The sequence below is a fragment of the Lepisma saccharinum genome, chromosome 4, assembly GCF_977018435.1.
Source record: "Lepisma saccharinum chromosome 4, izLepSacc3.1, whole genome shotgun sequence".
Lineage (NCBI taxonomy): Eukaryota > Metazoa > Arthropoda > Insecta > Zygentoma > Lepismatidae > Lepisma > Lepisma saccharinum.
In genome coordinates, this window is record NC_139232.1 from 108279559 (window position 1) to 108300614 (window position 21056).

The 21056-nt window shown below is 37.4% G+C and overlaps 1 protein-coding gene across 1 annotated transcript in view; it reads right to left on the bottom strand.

Moving 5' to 3' along the window:
- The window catches only part of Sos (Son of sevenless guanine nucleotide exchange factor), a 121785-nt gene that overhangs the window by 84738 nt on the left and 15991 nt on the right, over window positions 1-21056 (bottom strand). The window contains exons 5-12 of the mRNA XM_083121087.1: window positions 20400-20597; window positions 19506-19646; window positions 15137-15346; window positions 13575-13690; window positions 9250-9380; window positions 8642-8833; window positions 4377-4494; window positions 2873-3029 (exon numbers count right to left, since the gene is read on the bottom strand). Coding sequence (XP_082977213.1) covers window positions 2873-3029; window positions 4377-4494; window positions 8642-8833; window positions 9250-9380; window positions 13575-13690; window positions 15137-15346; window positions 19506-19646; window positions 20400-20597 — 1263 coding nt within the window. The remainder of the gene's footprint in view (window positions 1-2872; window positions 3030-4376; window positions 4495-8641; window positions 8834-9249; window positions 9381-13574; window positions 13691-15136; window positions 15347-19505; window positions 19647-20399; window positions 20598-21056) is intronic.

Below are 21056 nucleotides of genomic sequence, written 5' to 3' on the forward strand. Positions count from 1 at the left end.
AAGCCGACAACTGCAAACTAGCCAGCATAGACGTAGTGGACATGTACTCCTCCATCCCGATCAGCCTTGCACTTGACTCCACCAGAACTTGGCTACTCAGCAATAACACGCCTCCATTTGTAACTGATGAAATCTGCAACCTTCTACAAGCCTGCCTCACCCACAACTATTTCCAGTTTGAGGACAGTTTCTTCCACCAGACAGGGGGCCTAGCGATGGGCAACCCCCTTTCTGCACCCCTATCCAACATAGTGCTGCATGTGGCCGAGAAGTCAATTCTCACCCAACCAGAGTTTGCTCATATAAGATACAAAAGATATGCCGATGACACCATAGTCATTTACAAACAGGAAGAGGACCTAACCCTTCTCCTAACTGCCCTCAATAACATACATCCCAACATAAACTTCACCGTTGAAAGGGAACAAAATGGCCGCCTCAACTTTCTCGACCTCAGCATCCGACGACTCCAAGACAAGTTCGTCACATCCGTATACAGGAAACCAGGTTCGGGCACCCAGTATATCCATGCAAAATCCAACCACCCACCAAAACAGAAAGCTGGAGTATGGATGAACTTTTACAGAAGAGCCTTCACACACAGCTGCACAGTAGATGACCTGCAAGATGAAATAGCGTGCGTAACGGAAATAGGCCTAAACAACGGTTACACCGAGCGCCAACTATCCATGTGGTGCGCAAAAACAGAAACCCAGTTCAGACATCCAAGAAACAGAGATAACCCGAACCAAAATCCTAAACCCAAATGGATCGCCTTTCCATACCACCCCACCACATCTGGAAAATTTGCCAAGGCCCTCAAACCCTTCAACATCCGAGTAGCACACAAACCCATATCCCAAATCAGAAGGGCACTACCCAACTTCAAGAGATACTACCTACCCAAACTTGCATCCCCCGGTGTCTACAAGACCACATGCCAATGCCACAACACCTACATTGGCAGAACCATCCGCACCGTCCAAGAACGGATTAACGAACATGTAAAAGATTCCAAAAACGACACACCTAAATCAGGCCTCTCCCAACACCTCCACTCCACCAACCACACCATCTCCTCCATATCCATACTTCACCCAACCGGCTCTGTCATAGAAAACACCATCAAAGAAACCCATGCTATCATCCAGCAGAAACCAGCACTAAACCTGGACAATGGACAAGCACACCCAACTTGGCACCCTGTCCTCAGAAAGATCCCCGACCTGAAAAAGAAAAGATGCTATACACATACTCGACCCCCCTCCAGCCACGCGGGGAACAGGAACGGCACATTACCGAGCAACACGGCCCAGCCCCCCAACCCCCAGCTGGCAACGCCACCGGACAACAGGAAGCAGACGACGCAAACCAAGATGCGCGCGCCAGTGCTGCCGAACGGGAAAAATTGCAACCACCGCCGCCCGGGAACAAACAATGTACTGACGCGGTACCATCTCCGCTTCAAACGCCGTACCCTTTTGTGAATGAAGACAGTGGATCTTCGAAATTAATAGGATTGAACCATTAAATTGTGCAACGCGGAATTACGAAACCCTAGCAAGATGTTATTGTTCCGCTTGAGCAAGCATTCCAACTTCGCCTGGAAGTGCCAGTGTTACGCAACAGGGATGGAAATTGTTGAATACAGTATTCGTCAAATTCTTTTTGCCTAAAATAGTAAATTTTTGGAGTAATTTTAATCAGATATTTAATTTTGAGCATCGTGGACTTGTATTTAGTTTCACTAGTCACTTACAACTTGTGGGCACGATTATATACTCTGAGGTTGACCACGACAAAAGTATTCATTTCATAATAGCTGGTGACTACAACTTTTGAAATCAGAGTAAGTATGAGTGCTTATTTTTTGCACCCATAAGCTTTTATATTTGTATTAAGGAGTGTGAATGAGAGAGAATGACTGCTGTTTAGTGGACGAAGCATTGAACTTTAATTACATGATTTCAAGTTAAATATTGAATGTATAGATATATTTACGTAGGAGTTCTTTGCATATTTTTGGCAGCACAAAATGTCCTTTAAAATGTAATGAAGAGGCAAGAATTAATATTATTGTGAAGGAATACTTATTGATTAAATTTTGTACTGGATTAATATTACAACAGACATTTATATTAGAAGTTATAGTATAAAGTTATTGTTGTTTGTTGAAACTTTTGATATACATTGTGGTTATCAAAAACCATATGGATGAATGAGATGTTAAATTATTAACGTTGTTGAGAAGTTTGTTACATTTGATTGACCAGATTATAATAAAAACCAGTTATACAGTATTTTTTGATTCACTTAAGAAATTCCTATTAATTGCTGATATAGCAAGGTTTAGGCAAGTGAGTGTGGTATGAATGTGCTTATCAGTAGTTTCTACGGACGTACGCAACTTGTCGAAAAGTGGAACTAGACGATTCCCCAATATCGTCGACAAGATTTGTGTTAACCCAGATTTAGGATTCTTCTTTTCTTTTGCTTCAGTCGGACCTCTAGATGGAAAAATGGGAATACCTAGCTTATTGACATATCGTAGAGTAGTCGATGCTGAGTTTAATCAGAAAAGTAATTAAAGTTGAAATGTGGAAATATGGAACTTTACCTATGCAACTGAAAAAGTTGTCTCTTCTTGGACAGACCTCGTGCGTGGATGTAATTTTTTCATTCAAATTTTCAACCTTGTCCATCAGGTAAGAAAAGGAAAACATCAATTCATTGAAATATTAAAAATATGTTTGAAGAAAGGAAGAATAAAATATGACAAAACTCTTCAATCATCCAGCTGCATGGTCGTGCATAATGAAGAGTTTCATCGTATTTTATCCTTCCTTACCTCGTATGTAGCAAGCAAGCTTACCTTGATAAGCGGCACCCCTGCATTCTCCCTCTCCTCCAACACAATATTGGACCCTGAGTCAGCCTTTGCAAACCTGTAAATTTCTGACGATGGTAATCTCAGCGGGTGCTTCTTCTCCTCATCTAACAGAATACTATCCAAAGTACGCTCCAACATGCTGCAAAGGGAAAAAGAAACAACTTCAGAGACATTTTTCTGGCACAAAGTAGGTTCTCCTTCATAGCATGTGTTAACAGTATTTTTACATTCCCAGATTTTACATATTTCTCATTCATATTTAATCTCCTCTCAGTGTCAACACAACAAAATAGGATCTTTCTGAAATTTTACATCATCTTGTATTTGAGCTTTCAGCCTCAGGCCCCCAAAAACATATAATAATTACAAAGTAAGAATACATGCTAGAAATATTTTGATGTTAAAAAGAGACATTGTAAAAAAGATGTGTTCAGGATGATAAAGAAAGCAACCCTTTTGGCCAAAAAAAAAAGCAGCATCAAAATACGGTGCCTTCCTTCATCTTGATATTGCGCTGCTAGTGTGTGATGCACCTAGTTGCTGAAAGCATGCTCCTTGCCAGTGGAATTGAATGTATGTAAATAAACTCAAGGTCATATATTTATTTTAATTAAAATATTTCAAAATTATAAGTAAAGCAATCACAAAAGATGTTGGGAATGTTGTCTTTGTACTGCCACACATTTTCCTCAAAAATCACCTGCTCACACATCTACATGCATTTGTATTCATTAATTGTAGGTAATTTAACAGGCTATTCTTGCTCATCTCACAATACAGGGTAAGCTCCGTAACTACAACAAAATCTAGCTGGTAAAATAGGTCTGTCAAAAACTGCCTAACTCAATTTTTAAAACTATTTATTCATTACAAAAACTAAAACTTTACTGTCTCTGAAGACTAAAATATCTTTACCTATGAAAAGCTGAGGCTGTAAAGGGACACTCAGCACAAACAAGTACAAAGACAGGACAGCACGAACCCACAGAGGATTATCATGGCCATGGATCCAGGCACCAGAGCCTTACTGGCCTACAACAAGCAGTGTATGAGGTCTATTATGGGGAAGTCAGGTTGATCTTTGGGTGCCTTACATCCCACATGCATTTGTTTTTGCAAAAGTACATAAAATTTCTGTTTTAGTGGTGGTATTATAACAACACTAATCCACTTATCAGTTTATCACTTATCATCTTAGCAAAACTACAAATAGAATAGAAGCAAATATAAATCCTTCTTTAACACAGTGCGTCCACATGTATAAAAGCATATACTGGCATACAAGGCACGCAGACAGAGGAGTGCCACGTTATGACAGCATGGAACTGTTGATGATACAATGATGTTCAGCTGAGTTAGCTTTATTGCAGTGTTCTGCAGTGTGCTTGAGTTGAGGGGTAACGTATATCTGATTTTGCTGACATACAGCATGATTCCAGCCACTGTGGTCAAACTAATGGAGCAAAAGCTGTGAGGATAAACTTACCTCTTAGTATTGAGCATAATAAGATCAGCCATCCAATTGTTTTTCTCTTCTGCAGACTTAGCAACTAGTATCACATTTGGCTGCACTCGTGGTGCAATTTCGAAGGCATTCTTTAATTCTAGAAAAAGAAACAATGATATAATAATAACAACACAATCGACATTCCAACAGAATACAATAAAAAAATCACTTCAACTTACACCAATCACAATAGTAATTAGGAGTAAGATAAATTAATTAGTACTCGTAGTCTATCTACCGTACCAAACTACTGTAGGTATATCAGTTATGTATATTAATTATAGCCCATAATTTAATTCAAAATTCTGCCATTTCCGTTATATTTTCTGGAGTAAATGCTCTAATATGAAGTTCCCTTCACTAAATAAAATTCACTTGCAGTTGCTTCCTTTCATACATTAACAAAGGCGTGTGACCCACTCAGCTGCTTTGTGGATTTCTGATTGGTAGGAAGGCAAAGATAAAAGTTCCCCATGCATATACAGGGTGGCTACTCTAGGACCATGATAAAATTCAAGTATAATTTCCGGTTTTCAAGGCGAACTTTCCAAAAATTCAAGTAGATGTTTCCTCTATTTCAACCTTACGTATTGCCGCCTCTCAATATCCACACACAAATATCTTAATAATATAAAGGGTCTATGTGATTCCAACATCCAAAAATTATAATTCAATTAAACGTTATACATAATATAATGAAATATTTAATTTAAGATGAGTTTCTATTTACAATCAGAGGTGCAACCACAAATTTTTGTCTGGGCAGGTGGGGAGCAAGTGCCAGGATACATGTACAAACACTACTAATAATAATAATATTTTAATTATAATTAATATTGATTTGTTTTATTTTACTTCGCTTCTTGTGTCACGTTTGGCTAATTTGCGAAGATGGGGATGAGTGATATGATGAAATTCATGAATAGACAGCCAGAAACATTCATGCCCAAGCCAGGACCAACATTGTTATTATTATTATTAATAGTAGTAGTAGTATCAAAGACATTATTATCCTCGTGAATTATGCAAAAAGGGGGTAGAAGTTGGTGCTAAAGCATTTGTGTTCGAACAAACAATTTCAATTATTTTTTCAACACGTTCAATTTCATAATGGAAAACAAGCACACAAACTATTTTTGAGACAGAGAATGATTGACAAATGCATTCCAAATATAATTCTATTTTACATTAATATGTAATAACTTTCATGCACGATATATGTTTCACATATATGCAACATGGAGCGACGTGGACACTAAATTGTGTATGTATTCGAAGTTTCTTTAATACATATTATATACAAGATATATTATTTAAATACATTACACACCCAATTCATCCACCTCACAATAAATCAACAGCAAAAATGACATAAACTGTCTCAAATGTGCATGCTCCCTTTCCTCAAAACAATTGTTCGTGCATTTAAAACAATCAATTAAAACAAGTGCTATTTCTCTGTCTGAAAATTTACAGTACAATGCTTTACGGGGAACAATGAAAGAATGCAAGTGAGCAAGCGATTTAATAGGGTGCAAATAATTTCACGGGACGCCAATGCATTCTCTTTTACAACTTTCGTGCCTCCCCGATGGTGTTGTGGTAACATCGTCACCTTGTGATCAAGGGGTTCCAGGTTCGATACACATGGCACTGTAGTTCTGATCCCACTTTAAACTGTAGATCCAGTCCCGATTAGCCTTTCTGTGCATAAAGTGGCTTAAAACCACAGATAGAAATATATAAATGACTTACGTGAGTGAGTAGAAATGGTTCAAAACGACATTTCGGAAGTCTGTACTACTTCCTTTATCAGGTAAATAAAATAAAAAACTTTAGGTGCCAAACAAGGTACTGCGTTGTCAAATTGTAAGTTGAGGGTTCACTGATGGGAGTCACTAGGGGGCTATAATAGGTCGTCGATTTTTATTTGTTTTAGTTGTGTGGTTTTTGTTTTTAACTCTTTAACCAGTGAAGGTTTTCATCTGAGTTTGTATGCCGTTACAGTAAGTTTTTTACCTTTTTTATCCTCAACCTGAATCTTCAACTTACGATTTGACAACGCAGTACCATGTTTGGCACCTAAAGTTTTTTTTATTTTATTTACCTGATGAAGGAAGTAGTACAGAATTTCGAAACATCGTTTTGAACCATTTCTACTCACTCACGTGTCATTTATATATTTTTATCTGTATGGATAGTGAGTAAAATGCACCATTGTAAAATGTTCTTAAAACCACAAATCAATCAATCAATTTTACAACTTTTTTTTTCATTTAGATAGTTCGGCACCCAGGACCAACTCCCGTCGCCTCCTAGCTATAGTTATAACATTGATAAGATTAAGAAAAGCAGGATTTGCGAGCGAAGCAAGGTGAAAATTTTACGAAAATAATTTTTATTTGCATAAAATGTGAATAGGATTTGGATTAATACAAGTTGTAATTTTTCACGCCTACGGAGAAAAATTCAAGTAGAATTCACGCATAACTCCCGGAGCCAATAATTCACACATAATTCTGTGAGTAGCCAGCCTGATATAGCACCGTGCTATGAAGGCACATTTAGGTGATGTGGTGGTAGGGCCCAAACATTCTCGATCTTGGCCATTTTGGAGGTGATGTGATCAGCACCACACACTGGCTGCCTCTATGCCCCAGGGTTGTTCTCAGATGCCTATTGATTTGAGGCTGGGCAAGCCCCACAGCTGATTTATGTGGGGAAAAGGCTGGAAAAATTCCAACCTTAGAACACCCACCCCGGGTCTCCTGCATGGCACTCAGATGAGTAGACCACCGTGGCTCTCTCAGTTATTGGTATCAGGGATTATGTATGTATAGTTAGTTTCCCAATATCGAAAAAAGTTGCACCCTTGCAACAGTCCAGCCCCAGTTTTTCCTAGTGCTTGGATATTTCAAATCGAATTAAACGCATATTCACTAACTCTCACACTCCCTGCACCTGTGAAACCTGAAAGTTTGTTGTGATAGAAATACAGCCTTCCATTTGCCCCTATCCTGGGCAAAAACATTCCATCTTAACTAATTTCTTCAATGTATTGGCTTTAGCCATTCTCCTTTCATTTAAACCACGGGCATGCAAACTACGGACCCAGAATGGTTTAAGGCATTTACTTGAATGGAATGCTGTGGTACTTTTCCAACAAGCTTCTAGTCCCAAAATTCATAAGAGATTATACTCTATCACATTTAAAAAATATATTTCATGCATATGAAAATATAGTGGCCACGGTGGCTCACTCGGTAACGCGTCTGACTACCATGCTAAAGGTCCCGGGTTAGATCCCTGACCGGTTCAAATCCGGGAAGTTTTCTAATGTTGGAAGCATCCCCGGTGCCCACCCAGCGTCGAATAACATGGGTACCTGGGGGAAACCCTGGGGGGTAAAGACGGTCAGGGGCATGATGCTGATCACATCACCCCCACTCACCACCGGATCAAGAAAGTGTGGGGCGTTACCCCCGCACCCCCTATACGCCTTCATGGAGTGGTGCTAAGCGCAGGAGAACACTTTACTTTTTTTTTCATATTTAGTTCTACTATCTATCAAGTAATAAAGACTGATTGGTGTCTTGCAAAACTGGTTAACGCAATTACAAGGTTATTCAAAAAGAATGGTGCAAAAAGAAAGGGTTGTAGCGAGTCTGGTAAAAACAGTAAATAGCCATTCGTGGTAGGAAATGAAGAACCGCCTTGCAAGTTCTTGTCTGTGTATGTATGCATAGGTAATTGCTGCTAGTGCAACTGTATGTGCAAGATGAGGGCATCAAAACAGAGAAAGGCATTTTGCATGAAGAAATTTGAACAGAGGCCGTCATGACGGTGCATCATCACTTTCAGATCAAATTTGGCAACAGTGCATTACATAGAAACTGTTGGGTGAAGGAGTTTGAATCTCCTGGTGTCTATGCCTTGCGAATTATTATCCAAGAATGAGCTGCAGATGCATCTGGGCAGTACCAAACATCTTGACATATGCCACTGAACAGGATCCACATCGAACTCTTGTAATGTACAGTCACGGACAGTTCTGGGATGTAATGAATGCATTGACTTTCAATGTAATCATTACAACCCAGCAGTGTCCACGACTGTACATGAATTCATGTCATGACAGTTGAGGTATGTCAGTTGTTGAGGAATGAATAATTCAACTTTACTTTTACACCATCCTTTTTTTCATAATCGTGCATGTTGTGAACGAACCATATAGATATACACACCTTCTGTATCTTCCCTATCAATGATTTCCACTTTGCGGATAAAGAAGCGCTCCTTAAGTCTATATTCACTTATAGGACCAGTAACTGATGTCCTTTTATTATTCGGTTTACAAAGGATCATCAGGCCATCAAACAGAAACACCCTGCGTTCCGTCAAGCGTTTGCCTGAACTTAATTTCCCTAGGGAATCCTCTGAAATGAGAAGAGCAGGTTGTGAAAAAAAAATATTCCTTCATGAAACAAAATTAATTATGGAAGTTAACATTCAAAAGTTATGTAACTAGAATTCTAGTGTAAACCAGCGGTTTCCAATTGATAGTCCATGAATCTGTGGTGGTGATGCAATATGGGAGGCCCAGAATTGTGCTGCATAATTATTTCTTTAATAATTGAGTCTTTTATTGAAATTTCAATTAAAATCTCCAAGGATACACCAACAATGTTTAACATTAATCTGGTAGTTGTACATAATACAGTTAGAATAAATTTGGGCTTCCCATACAGATATTTTTTTCCAGATACAAATAAAACAGTTTCTCTCTCAGCAAACTGCATCTCTATCTTACAAAATGGATGTCAAATGTTAAAATTAAGTGCTTATTCCTTACCCCGAATAAATTCATTGCAACACTGGCCTATGTCTTTTCCCTCCCATCCGTCAATGGATTTTTGTAGTTCATTTGTCTTTTCTAACGCTGCTTGCCTTCTCGCCCGACCATGAACTTTCACTCCAGTCTCCCTGCAATGAAAATAAGCATATAATGAATATAGTCTTTAAAGAATGAATAAAGCATCATAACATTCTGTAATTCTTGCTAAATATTAATTGTGAACATAATGTAGAATTAAATGTTCAAAAACAACACACAGTGGAACCTTGATTTTACATTTTCACGCATTATGTTTTACTTTTCTGATCCCTAACCAAAATGTTCCAAAAATTCTTCCTCGGTGCACTTAAAATGTATAATCAAGGGTACATGGTACAATAACAAAGTAATAATATAGTAATACTATGAAAAGTGACTAAACTAAACTGTATGCAACAGTCCTTGAGGGAAAAAAACTTTTCTCCCAAGCAGCTTTTCAATGGGTGATGAAAGTCAGCAAATGAAGTCCTACTACTGTTGTTCTCAGACTTTCTAGCAAGGCGGCCTACTTTTCTTCTCTAACTAAATTCAATTCTTCTTGTATGTACATATTTCTTGCATTGTAGAATTATTTTTCTTGCAGTTTACGGTTCTACATTGCTTTATTGTTTTTAAATCACCAAGAAATTTGGAATATGCATGTAATGAATATAGATTTTTAAAAAAAACTGCCAGATGAGGAATCCACTGGAATATATAATGGAATTTGTTTCTGTTCAAAATATTATGTAGGTCAAACCTCAAGAAAAATGGCAATAAGATGGCATGAACATGATTTAGATATTGCATATTTAGACCCAAGAACATGTTTTTCACTTCACATCATTGAGGAGAAAAAGAAAGCTTTCAAAAAGAATTTCGGGATATATAGATTTAAATGTACAACAGACTTCATTCATTGCGGAAGAACATTGGAAGAAATTAAATAACGAGAATGACAATATATACACACTATGGAGTTCCCTCCTTCACAGGTGGGATAAGCCACCACCTTTGAAATTTAATCCTACAGACGAGACGAAGAATCTTTGTAGAAAGGAGGAGTACTTTGAATTATCTGATGATATATAGGATCCAAAATTAAAATTTGAGAACAACTTCATTTTAAAATACTAATAAATTGCTTATTTCATAGTTTTAATTGTTATGTCCAAACAATGTAATATTATTTACAAGATTCATTGTATTACTTCTTCTTTATGCTTTTGTTAAATTTTTTATGTTATTATAATTGTAACATTATTCAAACCAGAAATAAAGGTCTGAGGAAGAGAGTACTTGTTCTCCCGAAACGTAACAGCAAAAATTGTGTTTATGTGCTTAGGAAAACCATAAACTGCAAGAAAAATTAATTCATCAATTAACTCTTAAACTGTCCTTGGAATGTTGAGTTATAACTGAAAGTTTGGGACTCTAATTGGAAACGAACCCAAGACCTCTTATAGAAAAAGGAAGAGCAGTAACCATTCATATTTCGATTTTGACAAAAAAATAAAATGTCAAAAAACACATTGTAGAGTTAATTTTTCAAGTTTTTGAAAATTGTGAGATGCATTTTGCTGCCATGTTTTGTCACGAAATAATGTGAAATGAACTGCAAAATGCAAAAAACTCTTAAACACGAAATTTAGGGTTTATTTACCGACGTGACACCTTGTGAGGTCTGAATTATCCTGTGAGTTATGCAATTCACAGAAAATTGATTAATTCTACTGTTAACCTTTTGAGTCCCAAGGCCATTTTCACAAGTAAGCCTCTCGGTCCCGAGCAGATTTTGAGCAAAATGCAGAGTTTCAATTAAATGAGTGTAGATCGGAGACTAATTGCCCTAGAGAGATGAGTGATATACCGTTGTACGCGGAATGAACCAGAGATTCAGACTATATGAAACTTATGCAAATTCGGCGTATATATGGAGGGGGAAAGGGGGGAAATCCCCTGAAAATACTTTTTTTTTAAAAAAATGGGGTTTCGCCCCCCCCGAAAAAAAGGATTTGAAAAGTTCAAAATGCACATAGAAATTATCGCTGGCATGTAAGGAACACAAAAATATTTGCATTATTATCATATGACCAATGTAACTTGAGTTGTACATCCCAAAAAGGAATGGTCGGCACGCTACTGATTCAAGCTTCAAAATGCAGCGGTACCTTGAAATGACTTTAGCTCAGAGACTATTTTCCCTGGAGATATGAACTATATACCGTTGTACGCAGAATGAATCACAGATTCAGACGATATATAATTTATGCACCTGCGGCGTATATATGGAGGGGGAAAGGGGGGAAATCCTCTCAAAATACTTTTTTTTAAAAAATGAGGTTTCGCCCCCCCTGCCCCCCCCCCCGAAAAAAAGGATATGAAAAGTTCAAAATGCACATAGAAATTATCGCTGGCATGTAAGGAACACAAAAATATTTGCATCATTGTCGTATGACCAATGTAACTTGAGTTGTACCCCCAAAAGGAATGGTGGGCACGCCACTGATTCAAGCTTCAAAATGCAGCGGTACCTTGAAACGACTATAGCTCAGAAACTAAATGCCCTAGAAATATGAAAGATATACCGTTGTACGCAGAATGAATCACAGATTCAGACGATATATAATTTATGCACATTCAGCGTACATATGGAGGGGGAAAGGGGGGAAATCCCCACAAAAATACTTTTCTTAAAAAAATGGTGTTTCTCCCCGCCCCCCCCCCCCAATTTTTTTTTTCAAAATGCACAAAATGCAAAATTTATGCAAATTTGACGTATATATGGAGGGGGAAGGGAGAAAAACCCCAAAAATTATTTTTAAAAATTGTTGAAATGTTTGAAATTTATATTTTCCCTTGAAAAGAGAAGTCCCTTTTCCCGCCTTTTCACCTCCATTTTCATGAAGAAAAAAAAAGGTGCAAGAAACATTTCTGTTAAATACATGTGTTAGGAACAATATAAAAGAAAAAAATCGAAATTCTAGCCAAAAATAGAAAAGTTATAACGTAAAAACTACGACCTTGACACAGCGTCTCAATCGAGACGCTTGGGACCGTGAAGGTTACAGTTGGGTATCTCGTTCGAGACGCTTGGGATCCAAAAGGTTAATATTGGAGAAGCAAAAATTGACTCCTTTACACAGAAAAAAACTTAATACTCACATAACTACATAAATGTGCTATTAGAATTGAAATGTTAATTTTGTGTAATAGATACAGTTTTTAAATCAAATTTAGGATTATATTCACAATTTTAAAACCAAAATGTCTTTTTATATACCACTTTTCATCAGATTTTTCACCGCTATAACACCGAAATTTTATTTTATTTACCGCCTTTGAACCCGAAATTGACTTTGTTTTTGTACCGAAATTTTGCTTTTTTCATTTACGAAAATTATGTGCCTCTAACCATTCGCTATGCAGGAGTTCCCATTGTAGGACTAAAGACTGAAATTGGTATACAAGAACATCCTTTGGAAATTGGTAAAAATCTATGAAGACATTGGTCGAACAAGTGTTCTCTCGGGTTACCAGCCAGGTTAAGTCGATGTTGGTTTCCAACTTTTGAATGCATACATTGCTTTCATCATCAGGGAATATGATTCCCGAGAACACTTGTTCATCAACGGTATGTAATGTTTCAAAACAAAATTAAGTATGACTTCTAGTCACACACCACTTTCCTTGAACAATTTTGGGTAAAAATGGTGCAGCTACACGAGCATACAGTACCTTCAAAAGTCTGATTGCACTTGTTGGTATTAATATACATACAGTTTGAATGTAGTTTCAAAGATCTTGTTTGGGTTCGATACCCGGTGGAGGCACATGACACAGTGGTTCGGATCCCACTTTAAACTGTAGGTCCAGTCCCGATTAGCCTTTCTGTGCATAAAGTGGACTTTAAACACCAACTCAACAACAACAAAGCTCTTGTTTTCTCATTGTAAACCATTTTTCATAGCATCTTTATTTTGGGCATGGTGAAAAATATATTGAGCTTAAATTAAATAATCAAATATTGGAATATGACAAAATATCAGCTTTGGATCTGTAATCTCTGCTTTCTTATATTAGTATATACTATGGAAAAAACAAGTTATTGTTGTTGCTATTTTATTGAAACATTTATGACTAGGTAGCAACGTTTTACAAGTGAAATATACAATTTCATTCAACAAAAAATACTGCTTGAATGATTACTTTCACTTGCACTACTGTAAAAATACTGAATCTCAATCTGAAGAACAATGTACAGTACTTTGTTTAGTTCCCCATGAATCATATGTAAAACTCACTTTTTTGGCAAATTCCCAACCGTGTGCACCATTTCCACTTGCAAAGGCCTAAGAAGACCCTCCACTTGCTCCAAGCTTTCCTTGTCTTCTTCAATAGGAGTCAGTCGATGAAGCATCTGAAAAATACAATAATAATTGCATTTACACTTACATACTTAAATCTTATGTATACATCATATTCTAACATATACATATTCTTCGCATATACAATGGCCAATGGACCAGTACGCACAGTACACAGTGCAGTTACACGAGTGTGATAGCGAATCCATATAACTTGTATCAAAGCTCCTTTTAGCAAAGGTATGACCACCAGGAATTCTAGCAAAGTCATTGTTTCTCTGCTTGCATGGTCATTGGCCATCATATGTGGCAAGCTGTATGATGGACAGAAAACATATATTTCTTTACAAAATCTTACAAATTATCAATTTCTTCTCGTTCTAGCTCAGATATAAAGTCCGAATGGAACTAGCAATATGAAACAGCTTATAAACATATCTTCTGTAATGAGTGTTCCACAAAGAAAAAGACAGGACATTACATTAATTAACTCAAACAGCTTTTAGGGAAAATAGTTCTCCTTATCAATAAATTCGGTGATTAATTGAATTTGGTTACTTTACGTAGCTTTCCTGCCACTTTTGGCTAATTGCGATGATGAGGATAAGTAATGATGCGATGAAAATAATGCAAGGACACGCACAAGAAAACCCATGGTATTTGAACCTAGGATCCCTGGCACCACAGCATGTTGCGCTAACCACTCCACTAACGAAGATTGGCTTCTCATTAATAAACCTTGACATAAGACACTCTTAACAGCTACCACAATCTCTCATGGCTATTGACAAATTTACTCAGATGATCATGCCAACAGTGACTGATGTCACAACCTGGTAAATCCTAGACTTCAATTCCACCAAATTGATGACTTTCTTCCTGTAATGTCCTTCACCTAACCCAACTTGAAGAAGTCTAGGGTCATCATATCAGGACGAGGGAGAGCATTACAATGACTGTTACAGCAAATCTATGTGGGAATTATACACTGACATCTGATACCAACACACTTTACATAATTATTCGTTAGAGGTACCCTGCTACTTCCACTGCAATTCATTTGCCACCCATATGCAATGCACACGCTAGTGCTTTCTTCCTGTGATTAACCTGTTGTGTAACTGTCCATGAGGGGCGGTGCTTACCTACAGACTGTTGGCCTCACTCCCACATGGCTCAGCAGAGGTGGGAGATCATCAAACCAGTTACGGTGTGATGTGTGGTCAGCACGAAGAACCCCCAGTCATTGTAGGTTTTCTTGGATCACGTTACGCTACTCCTTTCTAGCTCCCCAATTTCCTCAGGATGGCTGCATGATGTAGTAGGTTTACAGTTCTTGAAAAGTGCACAATTTCAAATTTGTGCTGAAAAACAGCTTCAGCATCTTAAAGGTTCAGAAAAGTAATATGGAAAGTACAGAAACATTGCCAAGACTGCAGGAATAGCATGCACTATATTCTTATTTTACCAATAGCAAGACCAAAACTACACACACTTACCTTGATATAGTCAAAATACAAAAAACAATGCCATACTGGTCCCAAAAGGAGTTTAGGTAAATAATATTTAACAGCTTCTCGGAAGCCATGTCCAGCTGTGTGAAGAGCATCGGACACTTCAGGTTTGGCCAACAGTTTTGTCAATGTCTCCCGACAGTGATGGTTTATGACGTCCTTCGCATACTTCCCGTACACGTCAAATTCTGCAGCCTGGAACAGAAACAATTAGCATGTTTAGAATAAAGCTGTTGCGAGTTATATCATGAGAAAAAGGCACCTTATTGAGGAAGCACAAAACAGCCACACAAATAACACAACTTTCTGCATGACAATAAATGAATCATTTCAAATGACCTAAATGTTATCTAGTGATACTTTTCTTAATATGGTGGTAGATTTCAGAGTTCACATTGTATTACAATATTAAATGTAAGGGGAAAGCACTTAGAATGTTCAAAATGTTGTTGCAGTTGTTGACCCTTGATATTTTAGTTTTCACAGGATTCAAACTTGGAATCTGTAATGATCCTGCGAGGTCATCACAATTATTTAGTTTCTGAGTGTTATTATTCCATGTTAACCCTTACCCAGGAAAGTTATTTTTGTAACGTGTCCAGGCAAGCAGTGTCTGTCGGAAACTGCTTTGTTTTAAATGGATTTTACCCTTCTAATGCGAGATTTTTATGTTTCATCGCTTTGGAAACAAGCGAGTGACATGATATTTAACCTCATCATCATTGCTATGTCCATATCTTGTATTCATCATCATCGTAATTCCATGTTGTTGTATTTTATGCAGCATAATATATGAAACGTTTTAGGCTGGAAGGTAGTGTGAGGAAATAGTTTTATTGGCTCACATATTTTTCATTTTTTCTATTTTAGCGTTAATAATACCATATTTACGCGTGTACAAAGGGCGTTCAATAAGTTTTGCACAGATGGTTATATTTTTCTTAGTTGCAATATGATGATGAAATTTTAGGTGAACATGCTTTGATCCTTTGGCTAGAAGATCATGTCAGTCAATGTAGCCTCCATCTGCTGTGACGCATCTCGTCCAACGTTCTTTTCATGCCTTGAATGCACTTTGGTAAAATTCAGGTGGCTGACTTTTACACCATTGTCTCACACAAGAAATGAGGTCCTTGCCACTGTGGAATGTTTTTCCCCGCAGGTAGGCCTTCAGATGACCAAACAGGAAGCAATCCGAAGGAGCCAAGTCCAGACTATAGGGAGGCCGAGGATAAGGTAAGGTCATCAAACTCCATCATGACAATGTCAAGACTCACACAGCCATGACGACACAGCAAAAAATCATGAAAATGGGATGGTAAACATTTTCTTGTGTGAGAGAATGGTGTAAATCAGCCACCTGAATTTTAACAAAGTGCATTCGAGGCATGGAAAGAACGTTGGACAAGATGCATCACAGCAGACGGAGGCTACATTGAGTGACATGGTCTTCTAGCCAAAGGATCAAAGTATGTTCATCTAAAATTTCATCATCATATTGCAACTAATAAAAATATTATAACCATCTGTGCAAAACTTATTGAACGCCCTTTGTGTAATGCGCACTCTGGTTTTTGATGGGGAAAAGTGAAAAAAAAATTTATCTCGTGTATAATGCGCAGTATAATCCAGGTTCAAGAAATGGCTTTCTTGGTTGTAGGTCGTAAAGCTGTTGCTATGCTAGTCAAGAGCTAGTGACATCATACCTACTCAATGAGTCACCTTTTGCTATGTGGACCAAGAGTAGAATATCCTCTTGTGTAAACAGTAAGTAACCAACCCATGTCACCTTCCCACTCTATCTCCACTGTGTTTAACATCCCAAAACTTTCACTCTTTAACCACCTTATTTATTCTGTAATAGTCGAAAGGGAGATCAATATTAAGTTATGGATTTGCAGTGCTCAGGAAGTTATTTTCTGTTATTTCTTGCCCAACAAATACTGCTGATACACATCCCATCACATGGGAGGTGGATACTCGAAATTTGCCATTATGGCACTATTTTTCTTGTGTCACAGAACATTAAATTACAAAGTGAAAAATCGTGGAAAATGGCCTTTAAACTTTAATGCGTGGTCTTGCTCCTTTTCTCTTTACTTTTACTTTAAAAAAATCTTCAAAATATATACTTTTTGCATGACTGACATAACATTTATAAGAGGCCCATTCAGGACCCTCAAACTAGCAGTTAGAAGAACAAGATTTATTTCATTAAGGCAATTACACACTCAATATATGTCATATTATTTGGCCAGTTATACATTTTAATTATTATTTTCTTTCTCATCTTTTCTTTCATCCAAAGTACCACAAAAATCAGAACGTTCCTTCATTTTGTAATGAGCTTATTTCAACTGAATTGCACATTAGTGTCGCCATCTTGAATGGAATACTGTTGCCATATTCAGAAACTACAGAATTCAAGCATTACAACGATATACAACATGATAGGGTTGTGTAAACACACAAAAAAAATATTCCGTGGATAATACGCACCACACTTTTCGTGTGCAAAAATTTTGGAAAAAGTGCGTATTATACATGAGTAAATACGGTATTTTTATGTGATGTCTTATTAAATACTTTATTTTTTATTAAACATTTGTTAATACATATTCAAGTAGGCTTCTTTACATATCAATTATACACTGTGTTTGACAGACACTGCTTGCCTGTTTACGTAAGTGAAATGGAAAATATTTTTTTAACGCCTGACCTTCTTTATCAAACGAAGTCAAATACTGTTGTTGAGAAAAAAAGAGTGTCAAAAATCAAAAGAGTCAAAGTCAAAAATATCATGTTCGCAGGAAGTATCGTTTGGAGTATGTGACAAAAAATATAAGCAACAGTGTCTGATAACCACTGGTTGCCCGGTTCAAGGTCAATTGCTAATTCTGTCAACATTATTTGTGTTAACCATTCATTGTAAATAGTGTTATGATCTATTGATAATGAGGTCTGATGCTCTGTGTTAGTATATGCTGGGTTGTAATGTTAATAAGGCCCTGCGTGGTCGCAAAGAATATGTAATATTTATCTTATAATTGTATATTAATGTTTAGCACACATTTAATATTATAATTGTTTGTGCCTTGAGCACGTAGTTCAATCTACTGCCGTAGAGATGGCCTCAATTGCTCTAGCACGGTTCCACGTAGTTCGCTCTGAACCAAGGCTATATAACTGGCCATGCAGCATATTTTCTTCAGTTGGCTTTCAGGTCTGCTCACGATAAGATCTCTCTTAAAAACTGACCTGGAAGGAAGGTACTCTCCGCTTTTGCGAGAGGCCAAGCACCCTAAAGAAGTTGCACTCCGCTTACGAGCGACAGAGATCCCACTCTGCTTGTTGGCGAGAGAAACAAACTCCACTTTAGGGTGACAGGACACACTCTGCTTGCTGCAAGATGTTTCCTCCACTATCAACCAGCTGTACCCCACCTGGGGATTGAGGCGTTGGGTTGCTAGGCAACCACTCATAAGGTTTACCATTGTGTATCCTGTTATCCTTAATGCTGGGTGGAAACGGAACGGTGATTGTTAAGTACAGACATTGCCGTTTACTGCTTAAACCCCACCAAAAGGTGCTGGGCCTTATTAGGACGTATACGACAAGGATCGGGATGTAGCTTTGACTGTAAAATTACAGTCAGATAAAGTACATGTGTTATCGTGAGGGTGACATTAATAGATTCCCTTATTCCCCAAAAGCCAACAGTTTCCTGTAAAGAGCCTGCAACTACAGAAGTTGGCGCAAGTGAAGGACTGCACATTCCTAAAGTGTGTTGGAGCTACGGTTACGACTGCAGAGGGCAGCAGCAACAGTGTTCCTGTTTCCAGTTTACGGAAGCCATTCTCCCCCCATTGTGTGGCAGTATATTGGCCAAGTGAGTATATTATCCTACGCGGGCGTGTGCTAACTTACACCATTTACAGTTGCATATGTGTATTCAGCTACAGTCATTAAACTTTCTCTAACTTTAGACAATGTACAAACCATGAGTGAAATAAAGTCTCTTGCCACCACTGGAGAAAAAGTTAGCATAACTTTGCAGTGTGTTAGGTACTACTGAACGATTGTTGCCAAGCTTGTTGGTTTGCACCTCCGCTGACGTACTCGTGTAGGTGTAATAGGCATGTGGCGAGAACGATGCAAATCTTTGGTAGCAAGGTCAAGAGTCAATCACTTGACCCAACTGACCAAGAATGCAGCCGAGTTTAACTTATCAATGACCAAACAGTTAGGTGGATGATGAAGGATACTGTTCAATAAGCAATGGTATTTTTTAGATATATATTTTATACAACAGCAGCAATTCTATGAGAATTGAATTAATAGCTTTACAACTCACCTCCGCCAACTCTTCAAAGCAGCTGCCAATAGCAGGAACTTGCTTCTCCTCGGTTATCTCTACCATATCTTCCAACGAACCCAGCAATGTCACAGTAAGCTCGTATGTGTCCATTATATTGCTGAATATCACATCCAATTCCTGAAAAAGTTACCACATCATGTGTATCTAACACAATTACTTTTTCTGTGTATAAGACACGTAGGTAATATTCGTAAGCACAGCAACCTATACCAAGATTTAACCAGGAGTCCAGGGGACATTATCGACAAAAAGTTATCAGTCCATTTCTAATATATTGTTATTCTTATAATTATACACATACAGTGGAACCTCGACTTTCCTTTTCTCAGAGGACTTGGATAAAAAATAAAACACCTTATAATGTAGTAAAATGTATCCTGTGAAAAGTTTAAATGTAAAGTTTCTTTATCAAAGCCCAATGCAATCCCTTAGTTAAAAATATTAAGGAAGTTAATGAACAATTCATATTTGTTGCAATTTTATATTGTTACTTTATCATTATTGGGAAAAAAGTTATCAGTCCATCCCTAATATACACTAACCAACCAACAAAGTATTACTGAAAATTACATATTCCATGTGTATATTAATAACAATGTAAATGATACTGAACCAATGTTACAACAGATCAACTGTTCCAGACATGTGAAGAGAGCAAAGAAACTATTTTGTACATAGTACTTTCATGTGCATTTTTCTCGAAAGTGTCTTGAATGGAGTTATGACACTTGTGCTCCGAACACCTCACATAATGAATGCATTTGACATATTACATGTTAGCCCTTATGGATGACAATACATTCAAGCAAATGCATGTTCTGTACAGTTACATGTTCTCCATGATACTTCCTTGCACTTATGCATACATACCTTACTACTTGGAGATAACAATTTGGCAATTTCTTCCCTGAACACTTTAATAATCATATGAAGATCCCTTAAGTACTGTTTCTCATCGTGAATTAAATCCTTCACCACCTCTTCGTAAGTAAGGGATGTTCTTGAAACCGGTTCATCCTCTAAACTGGCAGACACATCTTCATCTTGATAGAAAAGATCCATCAAGACCTAAAAAAAAAATTGGAATTATGTACATATTATTAAGAACTAGAGATGGGTCGATATTAAATTTTGGCCGATACAGATATAAAATTTACCAATACTGATAACCGATATTCTATCGGTCAGATATAAAATTAGAAATGGTCCTTGAAGAACCTGAATAATAACCTTCTTAATAAATGTGTGTTTCGAGGTGACTGCAGTGTAAAAGAAATTGCATATTTAGACATTTACTTTTTTAGAAAGTAGGGCATGGAGATTATCCATAAAAATTACAACAAAATTGCAGAATTTTGCACTAAATTATCAGATATTTATCGATATATCGGATCGGTAAAATAATCGGTAATTTTACCGATAAACCGATATGCCTATATCGGCAGATACCGATAGAATACCGATTAATCGGTCCCATCCCTATTAAGAACTAATTGGCTATGCATTGGAATGCCTACAACATGAATT